Source organism: Eptatretus burgeri, chromosome 4 (genome assembly GCF_056783735.1).
Source record: "Eptatretus burgeri isolate ZD-2024b chromosome 4, Ebu_testis_v1, whole genome shotgun sequence".
NCBI classification, from domain to species: domain Eukaryota; kingdom Metazoa; phylum Chordata; class Myxini; order Myxiniformes; family Myxinidae; genus Eptatretus; species Eptatretus burgeri.
In genome coordinates, this window is record NC_140964.1 from 129,692,806 (window position 1) to 129,711,614 (window position 18,809).

At 43.9% G+C, this 18,809-nt stretch overlaps 1 protein-coding gene across 3 annotated transcripts in view; it reads right to left on the reverse strand.

The window, feature by feature from the left end:
- MIB2 (MIB E3 ubiquitin protein ligase 2) overlaps window positions 1–18,809 on the reverse strand; it is a 71,665-nt gene that overhangs the window by 35,697 nt on the left and 17,159 nt on the right. For all 3 annotated transcript variants that reach the window (XM_085876181.1, XM_085876182.1, XM_085876183.1), the window contains 7 exons: window positions 17,742–17,848; window positions 13,126–13,320; window positions 12,789–12,946; window positions 11,692–11,799; window positions 8,304–8,408; window positions 7,917–8,082; window positions 1,926–2,047 (listed from right to left, as the gene is read on the reverse strand). In XM_085876181.1, the coding sequence (XP_085732307.1) occupies window positions 1,926–2,047; window positions 7,917–8,082; window positions 8,304–8,408; window positions 11,692–11,799; window positions 12,789–12,946; window positions 13,126–13,320; window positions 17,742–17,848 (961 nt within the window). The remainder of the gene's footprint in view (window positions 1–1,925; window positions 2,048–7,916; window positions 8,083–8,303; window positions 8,409–11,691; window positions 11,800–12,788; window positions 12,947–13,125; window positions 13,321–17,741; window positions 17,849–18,809) is intronic.

The following is an 18,809-nucleotide window of genomic DNA, read 5'->3' on the forward strand; positions in this document are numbered from 1 at the left end:
TGGGCGTCAGCTTCAGGGTTGGCTTGGCAGTGATCAGGTTCGAGGTTCCGGAGATCGACTTGTCTGGCCTGGTCGGCTTGGCAGTGATCGGGTTTGAGGTGCTGGAGATCGACTCATCTGGTCTGGTCGGCTTGGCAGTGATCGGGTTTGAGGTGCTGGAGATCGACTCGTCTGGTCTGGTCGGCTTGGCAGTGATCGGGTTCGAGGTGCCGGAGATCGACTTGTCTGGTCTGGTCAGCTTGGCAGTGCCTGGCGTCCGACACTTTTCCTCCGTCCCTGGTGTTTGGAGTGGCATCGTGTTGCGGGTTCGAGTCCCGTCGAGCCGGATCGTCAAAGACCACACGAGGTGGACAGGTCCAAGTGCAGGCTCTGGTCTCCAGCTCCCTTTCCTCGAGCTGGAAGGCTTCAATAAAGACCATTGGGGTCCACTTCTGTGTATGGGCCTGTCGCTAAGTAAAACTGTTAAGTGCCTTGTACATTATTTGCATTTCATTTCTATTAGTCATGATAACTCTGCTTCTTACGTGCTCCCTTCTTCCCCATCTATTATAAATAAACCCATGTGTTAAATGTATCAGTTCGTTTTTGTGTTTCTTTTATTGGTTTGACATGCTGCGTGTTGGGAATTAGCCAGGCTGTTGCCGCTGTAAAAGGGACATTTGGACCGACGAAAGCTCAGTGACCATCCGCTCGGGTCGCACACGGTTCGACTAGCGACTTGTTCCGTACGAGCATCGTCGAGGGTGAATTTCCCCGGTAGTTGGACGGCGTGAGTACTTAGGTAATTTGGAGTTAGACAAGTGGACCCTACCTCATGCCGTCAAAATATTCGCGAACTTCGGTCCGATAGAGGACCTGTCGGCTCCGGAGTTATCCGGGATGACGACCTATACATTCCGGGTGATCGGCGGAGTCGACCCTGCAGCTCCATCTGGTGGTCGTGCTCGCAGCCGATACCCGGCCCTGCAACAGGGTACCCAACAGGGCCGATACCCGGCCCTACCCTGTACGGTAGGTTTTAACTTTTAACCCTCAGCATCTGAGCTCCGTTCAAGTGATCACGTTTTTCTTTGCCCTCGTGGCTGGTTTTAAAGCAATTGCCAATTGGTTTTTATTGATATGAATCAGGTGTACTTTAGAAAGCCTGTGTCGAGTCGGTGATCCGCAATGGTCATACCGGCATAATCGCGATACCGATATGATGTATGATCATACCCGTACAGCATTATGTCTGGTGTTGGCTTAATGGTTGGGGTGGTGGGCTTTGGATCTGAGGATCCTGAGTTCAAATCCCACTCGGCTGTTGAATTAATACCAGGTAGGGTTGACTCTGCCTGTCATCCTTCCGAGGTCAGTAAAATGAGTGCCAGCATGCTGGTATACTGTGTTGGAGTGGCGACCCGTCCAGGATTGTACCCAATCGCCAAGGAGACTGCTTAGGCAGCACCAATGCTCTGCATAGAGTGTGGTCCCAATGGATGGATGGATGGTACAGCGTTCCGTGATTGTCATACCGGTATGAAGCGATACTGCGATAATTATACCGGTACAGCGTTCTATGATAGTGATACCGGTACGGCGATAACGATGAATCCCGACCTGTGCCGATTACCAATGCTGATCTCCCTATAAAACAAAAACATTTTTAATACAACTTGAAGTTGTAAGTAAAATAACCATTCTCATCATGGGGGGATCACCCTGTGGGAATACCGTACTTTTAAAAATTATCGTGTGTCAATGATGTGTACGTCGTATATGAACATGGAATGGACAATTGTGTAAATTTTTTTATTATGATTATTATTTATTTAATACCGATATACCGGTATATCGATATCGCAAAAATAAAATAAATGAAGAAAATAATATAAAAATCGATACTGACAGTCTACGAGGCAGCTGGCTCAGTTTCTTTTTCCAACCTTTTCTGGATGTAGTTTCAGTACATCCTGGAGGCGTTGTAAGTTTCCACGTGCTGCAAGGTTCACCACACATTCATCCCCGCCACTCTCCTCCATTATACTCAGCAATGATGGGGAAGGTACTGGAAAAAGAAAGGATATTAAAATATAAAAGAGGAGAGTTCTTCACAAATAAATAATTATGTGGACTTCAAGGTTAAATGGACGAACAGGACAGCAAGCAAAAATGCCAAATGAGAGGAGCTGGTAAGAATGCACTGATAACAACTTAGACTTATCACAGAAAGAGGAGGATCAACCAAAAAAACAAGCTCAAATGAGCTAAGATCCTCGTCCTCTTAATGATGACGTCATAAAAACGAATATGACGTCATTGTGATGTATCAGGTTTGCGATAAATTATCTGTGCTAATGCCCGGCTTGATTCCCGCAAACAAAATTCAAACAGCTTGCCTAGTTTCGGAGATAATGGTGTAGGCAATTTCCATTAGCGGCGATATTATGACGTCAACTTTTTTTTTTGTAGGAAGAATTCCAAAATCGGAGATGGTTACTGTCTGCGCGTGGGCTTTCTGCATATACATGGCAAGTTTCACGAAGATCCGATGAAAACTCTGGGTTGTGAAACAAAAAATGTCAAAAAATAGGAATGATGTCATAAAAATTGATATGACGTCATAGTGATGTATCATATGTGTGGTAATTCATCTCTGCTTAAGCCCTGTTCGATTCCCACAAACAGAATTTAAAAGGCTTGCCTAGTTTCGGAGATAATTTTTTTGGCGATTTTCATTAGCAGACATATTTTGACGTCATAACTTTTTTTTCTTGGAAGAATTTTCAAAATCGGAGATGGTTACTGTCTGCGCAGGGTATTTTTACATATATATTCCAAGTTTCAGGAAGTTTCGATTAAAACTGTAGGCTGTGAAACAAAAAAGTCCACAAGAAGAAGATGAAGAACAACAACGTGAGTAAGACTTAGAGATCCTCCACGAGGATCTAAAAAAAAAAAGATCATCATCAATGACGACTGTAGCAAGATGGTCAAGAAATGTCAATTTACTTTGTTTGTACAACAGCCGGCATTTGGTAATTCAATAAGATCGATAATTCAAATATTGTACAAAACAAAGTCGCTGAACAGTGGTCGTCGACTGTAAAGGTAAGATAAAATAACATTAGAATTAGTAAGCTTAAGCTTTAGAAAGGCCAATTTTGATGAAAATAAGAACAATCATACAGAAAACACAAGCATGGAGGAATATGTCTGAGCATGACAAGACCGTACTGACAATCACAATTAGGCAAATACAAGTTGTTTGGATATTTATTGAGAATGCTGCTAAAGAGAACAAATAACATGTACAACAAGGAAAAGGACAATCACAGATAGCAGAACCCTCACCAGAACCTGTTTTGCGTGGTGTATTTTGTGTGCCATTTGTGTGCTTGTGTGTTACATAATTAATGAGACATAATTAAAACTGCCACTTTATAACTTCTAGCAGTGATGACCGGGTTCCAAGTCTCGCCGGCATCCTGAACAAGTTACAAATTGATGTCACAAGACAGTGATGGGAACCAAGACAGTGATGTCCCGCTTTGATGAAATTCCGCTTCAATTGGACACATGACCCTGACCCATGAAATTTTAAATTATTATTCAGTTGAATTCAGAATGGGATAAAAATAAATTTAATTCAGATTGATTGGGAGACCAAATCGGTGCAGTCCTGCATTGGAGTCATCAGAAGGAACCCAAACAGGCAAAAAGAAAGGATGAAGTCACCAGGAGGAACCTGGATAGGATTCACATTTCAGCTGCTGCTCCTATACCTTCAAACCCAACCAGGCACTGCCAGTGAGCTTTATTCAAAAATAATAATAATCATCTATCTATAATTCCAGCAATCTCTGTGTGTGTGTGCGTGTGCGTGTCTGTGTGTGTGTGTGTCTGTGACCGCTGTTTCTCGACAACCACTGGTCCGATCTAATTGAAACTTGCCAGGTATATTGCTGGGGACCTGAGTATGTGCCTTTTCAAGATTTGTTATTAATCGGACAAGTGGTTCGCAAGTTATGGCCATCTATTTACCAAACCAATGACAAGACACGGTGCTGCGGCCATTTATTTACCAAACCAATGACAGGACACGTTGCTGCGTAGGCGTGGCCGATGGGGAAAGGGCGCCTTAGTTACTGTGGCGTAGAAGTGGCAATGGTCAATGGCAGTGAATGTCATGGCAAGCAAAGACAGGGAGGTAAACTTGATTTTAATTAACTCTGTGTGTGTAAGTATCACAGCAGTTGTTACTTCAATGCAAGCGATAATTCGTGGAATGCATGTGAACATTCCATACGGGCACGCACTACTTCCGGATAGTGATGACTTACTGTATTCTAATAATTTCTCGATTTCTTATGCGCATTTATAGATAAACACAATGCCCCAATCTATTAGTCGTTTACGAGAGAGAAGGAACGGCCTGTGTGGTTTTTTGAAAGTTTTTATTATTATTATTTTTATCTTGCCAAAACGAAGTTTTTGCAAGATATGTTAGTCAGCTTGTATGTTTTTTTTGTTTTTGTTTTTTTTTTTTGTCAGTAATCACGCATAAAAAATTCTGCAGAGCACAGTTATCATCGGAAATTTTTGTAACTTCGCATATCAGAGGCCTATAGAGGTCCCTTTCAGTGCACAAATTTTTGAAGGTCAAGGTCAAAGGTCAAGGTCACTTTGGCGCAAATCAGGGGAGTCGACGAAACCCTTATTTTTTGAGTAATTTTGATCGGATAGTCTTCAAACTTCATGGGAATATAGTTCATGGTCTGGCGCTCAGCTGATTAATTTTTGGTGGCGATTGGCCTTGACCTTCATGGTTAGCGCCTCAGGTCAAACATATTTGACCCCAAGGTCAAATTTTCAAGTTTTAGGAACCATATCGTGTAGTACCTCAAATTGAACACCTCGATGAGTGCTTTCTAGATATGTCAAGCTTGAGACATTATGACGTCATTAGGTGACGTTATGAGGCAAACGCATATTTTTCATAGTTACTCTGTAAAACGATTCTCATCGGAATCTCTCGTAGGCAGATATTCCTCAAGGAGTCGCTCCTGGTGGATAGCAGCTCTGTTCACCTCAGTGTGACCTTAAAGAAGTCACACGTGGTCACCTTTTGGCAAGATACGGGTCGTTTTTTAATTTTTTTGGTTTGCACGTACGGGCACGTGAGAGCGAAGGAACGGCCTGTGTGGTAGTTGTTTCTGGCACGTGGTTTGAGTTTTTTTTTTTTTTTGCACGTACAACATGGCCACGCACGTATGGGCACGCACGTACGGGCACGTACTAGTAATAATAAAAAAAAGAAACCAGATCAAAAAATTAAACAATTCTGGCTGCCAGACCATGCATCCAATCAAGTTGAAATTTGAAACATGTATTCCACATCACCATTAGATCAGAATTGTGAAGTTTCACTTTGATTGATTAAGCGTTTCCTGAGAAAACATGATTTAATATTTTCTTCAATGCAATATGGCTGCCAAACCATGTGACATCAATTATTCCTAAACAAAATTGTACATCCATGGCTTGGAGAACATTTATGTGAAGTTTCCACTCGATCTGTCCAGCCATTCTGGAGAAGAACATTTATATAGGTTTTAGGGTAAATTCAATATGGTTGCTAAATCATGTGACCTATGACATCATATGTGAACCTTTTGTTCCTCATGGATAGGTGGTCATACGTGTAAAGTTTTGCCTCAATCTGTTTAGCCACTTCAGAGAAGAAGATTTTTGAAGGTATAAAAGAACAACAACAAAAACAATATGGCTGCCGAATCACATGACCAATGATGTCATCCAATTTTTTTCTGTGGACCATTTTATCCCAAGATGACCCTCAAATTTTCATACTGATCAGATGTAGCATTCTACATTTGCAATTATGATGTCATAACGAAGGCACATATGACGTCATAAAAAAACACTCATTCCCCATGACGAGTACTTGCCATGTGCCAAGTTTCCATTTTTTCCTTGGTGTGGATTCAGAGATACAGAGGTCCAAATTGCTCCGTTTTGTCCTAACATGGCTGCCACACCACGTGACCAATGACGGAATATTTATCATTTAAACATCCTACATGAGTAGTCGCTCCGATGGTGAAAATTTCATCTCAATCCGACAAGCGGTTGCGGAGAAAAACACTAAAGTTCTGTGTGGACAAACAGACAGACAGACAAACAAACAAACGGACCCAAATACAACACTCTCTCCTCCAGCGAGGGCAACTAAGGTCTGAGTTTGGTTTCCTCTTTAAAATGGTATTAAACCCAGGAACAAATGCAGCTTAAATCGGATAGTTAAATATATTTTATCCAAACGTGCACAAAAGATTTTCACGAATGCACCGAGTGGAAGAGAAATTTCCACAAACAGTTCCGTTTCTTAGAGATACTGCACACCACCATATCAATTTGTTGATGTGGAAATGGGGTCGGGCGAGTTGGCGCCTGAAACTTTGCAGAACAGGTATTGTTACCTCCGCCACCGAAGGTTGATGGAGGTTATGTTCTCACCCTTGTTTGTCTGTCTGTGAGCAGGATATGTCAAAAAAGTTATGGACGCGTTTGGACGAAACTTGGTGGACAGATTGGGTGATTGACAAGAATAATTGGTTAGATTATGGTGATGATCAGATACTATAATTTTAATGCGATTCTTCACCAGTGAGAGATGGGCCGAAAAATTATATATATATATATATATATATATATATATATATATATATATATATATATATATATATATATATATATATATATATATGTATATATATATATATATATATATATATATATATATATATATATATACATATATATATATATATATATATATATATATATATATATATATATATATATATATATAAAACATGATATTTCAAACCATTATGAATGGATTTGGCCAAAACTCGGTGGATGAGTAGGTTCGGTGCCAAGACCAAGCCGATTAGATTCTGAGGTCTGAATTCAGATCTGGCCGATCAGTGCGATACAAAACATAAACTGTTCGGCATGGCCGAGGTATGCGCTCTACCGAGTGCCACTGCAGTTTAATTTTTTTTTATTATTTAATGTTTTCACCACCCATGTGTATACAGAATGTCCAAGAGAACACCTGCCATGACAGTTTACCTTTTTCGTGTCGTGTTTAACAGCTCTTGCCCGTCTTCTCTCGTCAGTTTTTGGAGATTTATATCGAAAAAGTGCTTGGATACGCATCTTCCACCAAAGTAAAATTTTACACGTCGTATCCCAATGGATCAGTCTGTGTTTGTTTCGCTGTTTAAAAACACCTCGGCTCGATGTGGTCTTCGCAAACTATTTTGTACCTTCCGAAAGAAAATTTATCGACAGTACGACCAGTTCCTATATCGTGAAGGCGCTTCATTGCTAACTCTCTCTCTTCTCTGGATATTCATCCGCATTTAAGGTCTGAAAAACAGCTTTCACTGCGCTTTCGTCTCTCATCGACACGGCCGTACACCCGACGCTTCGGCATCACCCTTTCTGAACCGCCGCTGTGACATAACATTCTCATGAAACCTCACTCTCGCAATAGCCCAGTGAATATGGATTCACGATATTTATTGTTCAATAATCCTTAAAATACAATTGTATCAAAAGGGAAAATGAAAGAAGAGGTATTTTTCTATTCATGTAGTTTCTTCAAAGCTCCGGGTTTAATTGTGCTTTAAAACAAAATGGCACACACAATTTTGGGCACTATATTTTTTTCCTGCACTGAATATTTTAAGAAGTTAATTTTGATTGATGTCATAGATGCGAGGAAGTTTGGAAGAAAACCTTTTATCTGAAGAAATTTTTTTTTTAAACAAACAAACTACATTTGATTTCCTCCTTGGGATTTGCATATCGTCAGGTCACGTCTACCTGTACGCGGCGTTCCTTACCGAGGTTCACAGGTTGGCAATCTGGAGACATGAAGTTGGAGTCATGTTTGCGAGAAGAAAGAAGAATGATGCACAGTGGGTTCAGAGTCCAAATCTGTTCATGGATGCGTACACGAAGGTCTCCATCACTGTAAACCTGCACCACTGTGCCAGATTTACCCAGTGCCTGGAAGAGATGACGAACGGCATAAAAATGAGCAGGTGGAGAAAGTCACTGGAAAGGAGGTGGAGGGAGGGGAATTGAACAATGATGTCAAGTTGGGAGTGGTGCAGAGAAGCATCGATAGGGGTAAGACGGGGACAAATAGAAGAATGAGGGAACCAAGTCGGAAGACAGTTGAAAATGAAATAAAATAACTTTTAAAAGGTTTATGACTCAACACTCACAGACTTCATGTTTTCCGTCCACTCTCCATGTCCAACTTGTAGTCTCTGCACCATTTCTTCATCATGGGACAATTGGACCACTTCTCCAACCGGAATAGTCTCCATCTACACTCAACGAGAGCGATTGAAAACTATTAAAATGCATCGAATGTATATAATCGAACAAGGTTAAGCAATTGGCTCAGTCTGTCTGTCTGTCTGTCCACAAACGTCAGTTTACGATTCAGTAACAAGTTGATTTCAATCGAATGTTAATTTGAACACAAATCGGAACACGAATCGGAAAACGAATCTTCCCTTTTATAGTACATCGGCAATGAATTTGTCCCGATCGCGCGTGCACAGAGAGGAGCGAGATAATTGTTCTACTCTGTCTGCGTGTCTGGCAGTCAAACAAAATTTAAAATCATTCCAAACAGGAAACTTACTGGTTTTAAGGATGTCATAAAACACACAAACAGGCACGAATAACGAATGTAACGTTGTTGCTGTTGTTTTGCCCCGATCAGTTCTGCCCGGACAGGCCGCGGCATGGAGATAGCCGATCTATCTCCCAGCAGCGACCCAGAAATCCCTCACATCTATGATGTTGTGTGTGCGCTCTTGTCTCAGTGGAGCCAGGACCACACAGTCTTTCATAATGTCTTTTGTTGTGTGTGAGGCAGCCTGACAGAGGTTGTGGGTGTCGTCAGTGGTATCAGCGAGTCTGTGTTTGTCGTGTAAGAGCTGTGGGTGGTGTCCACAGCGGAGGCGGGCAAAGTGAACACGATCGGACCTGGAGAGTAGTTGATCTGTGTCACGGAAGGGTGGTGGTTTACTGCCCAGGATAATGTTTGGGCCGACGTTGTTGATTGCGTTTATGGTAATGTGGGCATGGATGCGTTTTTTTGTTGTTTCCATTGTTCATTGGGGGACATTTTGGAGGATGTCACTGTAGTACTAGTGTAGTTGTGGTGTCGTTTTAATGTGTCTAGGAGCCTGTTGGTGATTGTACATGTAATGGCAAGGATAATTCGGGTTGCCACTTGCCGTTGCAAGGAACTGTGCATCCTCTCACGTTCAAGTGGTCTTTGATTTTTGCATTTTTACCTGTGTGTGTAGGTGCTCGATAGGTGTTGTTAATGTGAAACCTGTGATGATGTGAAAAGCTTTGTTTTGTATTGTCTGTTGGGTGTTGAGATGTGTGTTTGATAGGCTGGAGGCCAAATATGTACTGTGTGTATATTAGTGATGTTGTTTCTTTGTGGTGTCTGAAGTCGGTGCCTGTGAGTGCCCCAAGTGTGCTCAGCCTGGGTGTGCATGTTTTTGTATTTTTAATATGTTTGTGATGTGATCTGAGAATGACATGGATGTGTTAAAAGTGACGCCGAGTGTTTTTGTTTGGTGAGTGTATGCGATAGGGATGTTGTTCAGTGTGATGTGTGGTGCAGCGCTATGTTCCTTGGTGTAATTTGTATGTTGATGGTGAGCCAGGTTTGTAGGGTACTGCGGAAGGGTTGAAGTTGTGCTGTGGTGGTGTTGCTGTTGCTACGGGTGGAGGTAGTGTATATATCGTCCGCATATGAAGCTATTTGTATGCTCTTAGGTGGTTGTGGAATGTCGTGCATGAACAGATTAAAGAGTGTGGGGGAGAGGACTGCGCCTTGAGGGACTCCGTTAGGAAAGTATCGTGAGCATGACGACTTGCCGTTAAAAATTACAAATGACTGTCTGCATGAAAGATGGTTGGCCAGCCAGTGTTTAGTGTTGTTGTGCATGTTTGTGTTGAGTGTTTTGTTTGTAAGAGTTTTGGGAGTGTGTCAAATGCTTTGCTGATGTCTACTGTGGTGAGAATAGTGTGTTTTGGTGGTTTTCTATTGTCGAAGCCTTCAAAAGGTGTTTTGTGTGAGGTTTGTGAGGAGAGTGGTGGTTGAGTGGTTTGGGCTGAATCTGTGTTGGGCATGTGAGAGAGGGGTGTGAGAGTTTGTGAGTGTGAGTATTAGGCGTTCTGTAAATTTGGAGGGTGAGCAAAGCAAGATGATGGGTCTGGTCTGTAGGAGGCTGCTTTGGTGGGATCTTTAGCTTAAGGAGGGTTTATATAGGGAGGAGGGAACAGTTAAATTAAGGCCTTAGATTTGTGTATTTTGGGGGAGCTGTATAAGTATAACCCTGCATTCAGGTGTGTCCCATGTACTGAATCTTTGGTGTGGCCCACGATTGGATGGGCATAATGTGATTTAGCAAGAGCGAGATATGCCTGGTGTTGCCGTAATGGTTAGAGTGGCAGGCTTTGGATCCTAGGGTCCTGAGTTCAAATCCCGCTCAGCTGTTGAATTAATACCAGGTGGGGTTAACTCGGCCTGTCATCCTTCCGAGGTCGGCAAAATGAGTGCCAGCTTGCTGGTGTCCTGTTGTCGGAGTGGCGACCCATCCAGGATTGTGCCCAATAGCCAAGGAGACTGCTTAAACAGCACCAACACTCTGCACAGAGTATGGTCCCAATCTCCAATAGCGAGGTGAAAGGAACCAGTCTATCTGTTCCCCTCTGTGACACATTCCCTTCTACCAACAGATGAAGATAAACTCTTCCTCGGCAGCTGTCTGTCAACATGTTAAAGACCAGCATTGGTTAGCTATTGTCAGCTCAGGCCAGATAAGATCTGTGACTTGCTGCAGGTATCATGTAAACCTGTACTAACCCGTTTCATGGTCGGGTTGTCGGCGACTAATCCATCTCCCCCACCAGGTTTCCTGGTGAGGAGGGTGTATGGATATGGACACCCAGCAGGATTAAAAACAAAACCTGTCAAAGGGCAGAGAAGCTCCTTGTGAGCCAACGAAAATCCATATATGGTGCCCAACTGTGTCTGCGGACGTCCTCCAGCAGTTGGGTTACCTTTTTCTCGGAGGTAGGTGGCAGGATTTGCACTCTGGCCACCATGGAACACTTCATTCCACCAAACACATAAAAAAATGCAAAAACAATGAAAACCCACTCTGTGGAAGTAGCTCCTGCGCAGCTGGCCCTTCGCAGGGCAGCTCACCAGATGACGGGATTGGGGCAAAGCCTTCGGATGGGAGGAAAATCCCATTCTGAATTCACCAACAAAGGACCATTTGGGATTTAAAATGCCGAGTTTCACTGGCAAAGGACCATTTGGGATTTAAAATGCCGAGTTTCACTGGTAAAGGATCATTCTTTAATAGTCAGGGGGGAAACCTTTTGGACCTTGTAATATCTCAAGTTAAGTTTGATTGACTTCGTAGGTTTCCACCGCATACAAAAATGAGAAACGAGCAACATGTTTCAGTGTGCACCATCGTCATCAAGTCCTTACACATTTTGGTGCATCCAGAAAGTTAGTCACAAGAAAATGGAGACAATGTATATATAGTACGGATGACTTACCTTGGTGATTGCTCCAGGGTGGAAAGTCCATCGAACTCCGTTTGAGTACTGTACCCGCACATCTCCTCGCTCTGTCAATCGATGGACTGTGCCCACCCTTCCCACAAACTGCTTAGCACACACATGCAAAATGCTGTTTCCACACATATGGGGCTTGTGACAGAGTAAGCAAGTGAAGTGAGAAATTGAAGTTGGCAAAGTAAACGAGAACGACACTCATAGAGTGCACAGTCTCGCCTCGCGCGTTCATTCTGAACAAAAACTACCATCGTTAACTGAACATGCTACTATTACGGCCCATATGCTCGTGTCACGCATGCACCCTCTTATGTGAAATGGTTTCTTGGCAACCGGATCATGAACATCATCGATTTAACTCTTCACTCACATCGGGTCATTGATCAGACACATAAGGTTTCAGATTTTTCGGATGATTTCAAATTTAACCAATTATGGCTGGAATACCACTTCGAGGATGACATCATCATCGTTATCACCCTTAGGGGGAGTTGAGGACATCTGCCAAGTTTCAAATTTTTGGGGGATACCCAAGTTCAAGTGATGGGCATGATCTTCTTGATGTTTTACAAAAGTCAAAATAACCTGATGTTCATCGGTTCTTGTGGTGTGGCAGGTTAGGGCAGGAATTACTTTGGAATTTGGCTGGGTTACCCACACACAATGGCTGCTCTTTTCAAGAGGCACCACAGGACTTTTAACATGTCTGCCAGCGGATGCTGGCATACAGATCATCCAGCTTAAGAAGACCCATCTAAAAGACTGCGCACTCATCGACGCACCACCCTGTTCACGAAGCGTGGGGTGACGCTGCACATTTATTGAGCCTGGGTCCAAACCAAAACTACCCAGCTCAAAGGTGAGTAACTGTATACAACATCTGAACGAACGAGTTGGCCTCGGAAACAGTCACGCAGCTTGAATGTTTCTGTCACGTGGCAAAATTGTCAAAAAAAAAAAATACATGCAAATAAATTGGTAAATAAACCCAATAAAACCAAGCTACGACATGAACAACCCATCACAATCGTCACAACGATCGAAGCAATAACAATGCATCATTGTGTGGACAAACCAACCTCCGCCATCTTGGGGTTCCAGCCGCCGTGGCCATTTTGCATTTGCTTCAGAACATCATGGTCGAGTTGGCACTGGACGGTATCCCCGACCCTGAGGACTCGATCGGCCAAAACACCTCCACCACTACTTTCGTTCCTTTCCATTGTATTCGGATGCCCTACCACCACAAAAAACCCATCACGAGGTACTTAATAAAAAAATTTTTAAAGGAGGCATTGTGACGTCTTTTCCATCCGATAACTTAATTTTTGTATTGCGATTATTTGTTCATTTCCCATTGTTCACCCAGCCAAATGACTGTTACCTGAAAACCGTTCAAAGTGCTTCTGATGTTACCTAGAGAGGGTAGGTGATCACGGTAGTAAAAGCCTCCAGGAGCATCAGAAATGCAGCGCAGGTCCACTTTTCCCTTGTGACCGAGGCGATAGACATTTGTTGTACCGTTGGCCCATGTGATACATGCTACACTTCGTCCGGTCTCAGTCTCCCATCCACGAATATCCACCACCTTCCCAGTCTTACCCTCACCACCTAGAGAAAAACAGATGATAATAAACAATGTTAGAGGACAGAGGGCAGGGGCCAACTGAGAAATGGGGAGAGGGCAGAGGACGGCGGAGAAAAGGGGAGAGGGCAGGGGGCGGCGGAGAAATGGGGAGAGGGCAGGGGGCGGCGGAGAAATGGGGAGAGGGCAGGGGCGGCGGAGAAATGGGGAGAGGGCAGGGGGCGGCGGAGAAATGGGGTGAGGGCAGGGGGCAGTGGAGAAATGGGGAGAGGGCAGGGGCCGGCGGAGAAATGAGGAGAGGGCAGGGGGCGGCGGAGAAATGGGGAGAGGGCAGGGAGCGGCGGAGAAATGGGGAGAGGGCAGGGGGTGGCGGAGAAATGGGGAGAGGGCAGGGAGCGGCGGAGAAATGGGGAGAGGGCAGGGGGTGGCGGAGAAATGGGGAGAGGGCAGGGCGGCGGAGAAATGGGGAGAGGGCAGGGGGTGGTGGAGAAATGGGGAGAGGGCAGGGGCGGCGGAGAAATGGGGAGAGGGCAGGGGGTGGGGAGAAATGGGGAGAGGGAAGGGTGTGGTGGAAAAGGGGGAGAGGACAGGGTGTGGTGGAAAAGGGGGAGAGGGCAGGGTGTGGTGAAAAGGGGGAGCAGGCAGGGTGTGGTGGAAAAGGGGGAGAGGGTTTTCAATCCAGTAAGTTATTTTACTCATCACCCCAAGGTGAGGGCTTGTGGAATGGCTGGTAAAATAACTAAATGCATTGCAAACTGGATCCGTGATGGGAAGCCAAGAGTACCTGTGAATGGAAGGATGTCTATCTCGGAGGATGTAAGTATTGGGTACGTCAGGGATCAGTACTAGAACTATGAATTTTCAGAGAAACAGACAGACAAACATGGGTGAAAACATAACCTCCTTCCACCTTCACGGGCCGAGGTAAAAATAGAGATTGCATGATACAAGGGACAATCGTGTCACACAGGAGAAGGATGTGGGGGTTGTAATAGATATGGGGGTGGGGGTGGGGGTAAAGGCCCAGTCACACCTTGACGTTTTAGCCAGCTTATGCCGATTTTTGGAAAATTTGTCTAAAACGCTGGTACACGTCGAATATGTTATGGGTAAGTTTTGATAACATTGAGAGCACGCTGAAAAACACTGCCATACGTTGTTGTACGCTGGCTTTAAACGTCGTACTTTTCGGTTCTCCTCAAATTTTCCATGCTTGAAATTTTAAGACTTATGCCAGCGTATGACTCACACGTTCCGCATAACGCTGGCCATAAGTTGAAGGCACGTCACGCGATCGTTGACACACGTTACTTGTAAGTTACTCATGAGTCGAAACACGTCGAGGTAATGTTTAGCGTACCCGAAACTTATTTCTAACGGACGAGTACGTGCACGTAAAAATAAAAAATAATGATAATAAAAAAATAATAATAATAATAATAAATAAATAAATAAATAAACCACACAGGCCGTTTCTTCGCTCTCACGTGCCCGTACGTGCGTGACCCGGAAGTTCGATATTATTCGCAGTTACCTTTATTCGCAATTTATTTTTAACACCCAATTATTCAATTAGCGCCAACATATTTTACCTTTTCGCAATGTTGTGGCAAGGAAAAACAAAAAGAGAAAAGAGAGAAAAAATTTACTTCCTGGTTCGGAGCATACCAGCACTCTGATGTTCCCGAAATTTATACACCGTCGAATATGAAAACGATCATAACTTGGGCCATTGTGTTTATCTATAAATGCGCATAAGAAATCGAGAAATTATTAGAATACACGAAGTCATCACTCTCCAGAAGCCCGTACGTTGTAACCCGTAATGGGGAACGTGGCTGTGCTTCCCTTCCCCATTGGCCACGCCCACGCAACAACGTGTCTTACCATTGGTTGGTAAATAAATGGCCATAACTTGGGATGCACTTGTCCGATTAATATGAAACCTTGAAAAGGCACATCCTCAGGTCCCCAGCAATATACCTGGCAAGTTTCACTTAGATCGGACCAGAGGTTGTTGAGAAACAGCAGTGTCTGTCTGTCTGTGTCTGTGTCTCACTCACTCTCTCACACACACACACACACACACACACACACACACACACACACACACACACACACACACACACACACACACACACACACACACACACACACACACACACACACACACACACACACACACACACACACACACACACACACACACACACACACACACACACACACAGCTGGAATTATAGATGGATGAGTAACGTGTTGTACTCACGTTACGCGATCGGTGACACACATCGACATACGTTACTTGTAAGGTGCTCATAAGTCGAAACACATCAAGGTAATGGTTAGCGTCAGTGTTCCAGACATCCTGTTTTTTTTTTTTTGTCTTCCTTCGGTATGATGGTGATTTTGACACTTCGATTTCTCGTGCGGTTATTATATAATATAATTAATAGGCTGCCGCTCAACGATTTAAATCATAACCGCACTGTACACTGAACACCGTCTTCTTCTTCTTCTTCTTCTTCTTCTTCTTCTTCTTCTTCTTCTTTCGGCTGCTCCCGTTAGGGGTCGCCACAGCGGATCATCCATATGATCTGCATAGTGATTTGGCACATGTTTTACACCGGATGCCCTTCCTGACGCAACCCTGGTCGCCTCTTACGACACAGGGATCACACTGAACACCGTCATACCGAAGAAAAAAAAAAAAAAAACCCGGAGTCTGGAACACTAACGCTAACCATTACCTTGACGTGTTTTGACTTATGAGTACCTTACAAGTAACGTGTGTGATGTGTGTCAACGATCGCATATCGTGCGTACAACTTATTCCCATCGCATGCGGAGCGTGTGTCAAACGGCAAGTACGTCATAAATTTTCAACATGTTTAAAATTACAAGACGTACTCCATTTAATACAACGTATGATAGCATAATTTAGCGTTCTATTCATGTATACCAAACTTACCCATACCGTATTCGACGTGCGCCAGCGTTTTAGACGCATTTTTCAGAGGTCGGCATACGCTGGCAAGATTGCCAAGATGTGACTGCGATGTTGACACTTCCATTTCTGCGGCGGTTATGATTTGAATCATTGTGCGGAAGCCTTTTCATAACCTATGCCACGTCATCGTTGGCGATGCGTGCAGCGCGCTATGCCTAAGTTAGACTATCGTTGGGCATCGGTTGTGAAGGCCGACAACAGGTTCAGCATTCGTTGGTATAACTTATCTATAACACAACGAAACGTTCTGTGTCCGTTACTAATACGTTATGCATAAGACCAAGTCGTTATGAATACGTCCGAATCTTTTAAAAAAACATCAAAAGTTCAACGTAAGCCAGCGTTTTACATACATTTCAATACGTTGCCATTGCTGGCTAAAACGTCAAGGTGTGACTGGGCCTTAAGCAAACAGCACAGTGCCAGGTAGCTAGCTATACATGAGGCAAACAGGGTTTTAGGTCGTATTTGTAGGGGGATAAATTATAAATGAATAGGTAGTTTTCACACTGTACAGCAATTTAATGATTTCTCATGTAGACTATCATCACCACAGAATTATACTGTTTTGTGAACTGAAGACACACACACACACACACACACACACACACACACACACACACACACACACACACACACACACACACACACACACACACACACACACACACACACACACACACACACACACACACACACACACAGCTGGAATTATAGATGAATGAGTAACGTGATGAGATGGATGAGGACAGAGAGAGAGGAGAAGAACTGTTTTGGTCACCACAGAATTATAAGAGCTCCACTCTCGGCACGATGCAAACTGCTGCCCGGAGATGTGTGAAGACAGTTATTTTGTTCAAATTAGCATTGCCCATTCCCGAAGGCACCGTGCAGAAGAGGTTATTGTAATCCGTGCAAAAATACCACAACAGGTAATGTGGAGACAAAGGTGACGTACAATATCAATGACATATAAAGAACGCTTGAGTGACATCGGTCGTGAAAACAATGCAATGACCAAGTCACACGCAACCTCATTGTTGGTTACACACATCATCTACCGGCCACCCTAATTCTCAACTTTTTTGTGGGGTTGGCCGGAGAAAGTTTTTGGCCCAAGTCTTTCACGAACAGGCTGGCCAGGCCTGACGTTCAACTGAGCAGATTAGGGCCCAAATTCGTAATTTGTTTACAGTGCCGGCGATGACTCGCATACTCTTCGTGAAGGACACCGTGGGATCTTTTTTTAACGGCCACCAACTATTGATGACCGAGGGGCGTCCAGTTTAACGACCATCCGAGGGACAGCACACCAGGATAACGGTTTATAGCTGGAACAAGATTCAAACCCAGACTGGAGAACTCCGGGGTGAGTGTACGTGCACAAATCGCATGAACCTTCATCGAGACTCTGCAGTGCATTGCTGGGGTACTTGCCATCCTGATTGCCCCAATCCCAGTCAGTTCCTCGAAACACCGTCGCTCCTTGGAAGATTCCACGTAGCTGCGTACGCTTGAGTCCCGCACGTGGCGATACGAGCTCTCTGCACGTGCACCGGAATCAATGAATTAAACATGTGCTGTGTCAACTCACGATTCACTTTAGGCAACAAAACTCTCAACCAAGGACAACATCCATGAAAATAATAATAATAATAATAATAATAATAATAAAGCATCTAAAAAAGTCACCGCTCATGGCAACCTCTTGGCAGTTGGTTGGAAAAATGATCGCTTTCAATCAGGAGTGCGCACACGCACGCACGCACGCACACACACACACACACACACACACACACACACACACACACACACACACACACACACAGTAGTTCCACCTACGTCTTGTTAGGAACATCACGTATACATTTCATCTCCTGGATAACTTTTTATTGGCCAAGCTGCTCGAGCATTGGCCTCCTCTTGCAAAGGTTACATCCAACGGAGTTTGCAAACGTGACGGTAAACTTAACATGTCTGGAGACTGCGTGCTTAAGCATGTATCGCCTCTTGCTGGCAAAATGTAGAATGGTACAATTATTGGACTGGACTACACACGATACCCTAAAATGGGCAGGCTACCGGTGAAGCCATCCTGCCACACTGAATCAGTTATACTGCAGGGATGTTCTCCTTTCCCCCCCCACCCCCCCGAGCCCACCGATCAATTCTCCACATCATGTACGTCGTTCCGTTTTCTGCTCAAACCGACAGATTTCGTATGCGTGAACATTTTCAAAACCGATCACCGGGTCCTTATTATGACAGACAAAAGTACTGCTGGGAAGAAATTTTAAACATTAACTACCGGTGGCCAACTTGCATGCGTGAAAACAAACAAACAAACACACAAGAGCATCTATGCAACAAAATTTTAAAAAAAACTCGAGCGAAGTGGTTGGCACGCCGTTGCAAATCCCCACGCTTCCCACCGAAAGCAAAGCTCATCGATGGCAAAAAAAGTTCCACCGGGAATGACCCAACACTGAACTTTGAGGAATTTAT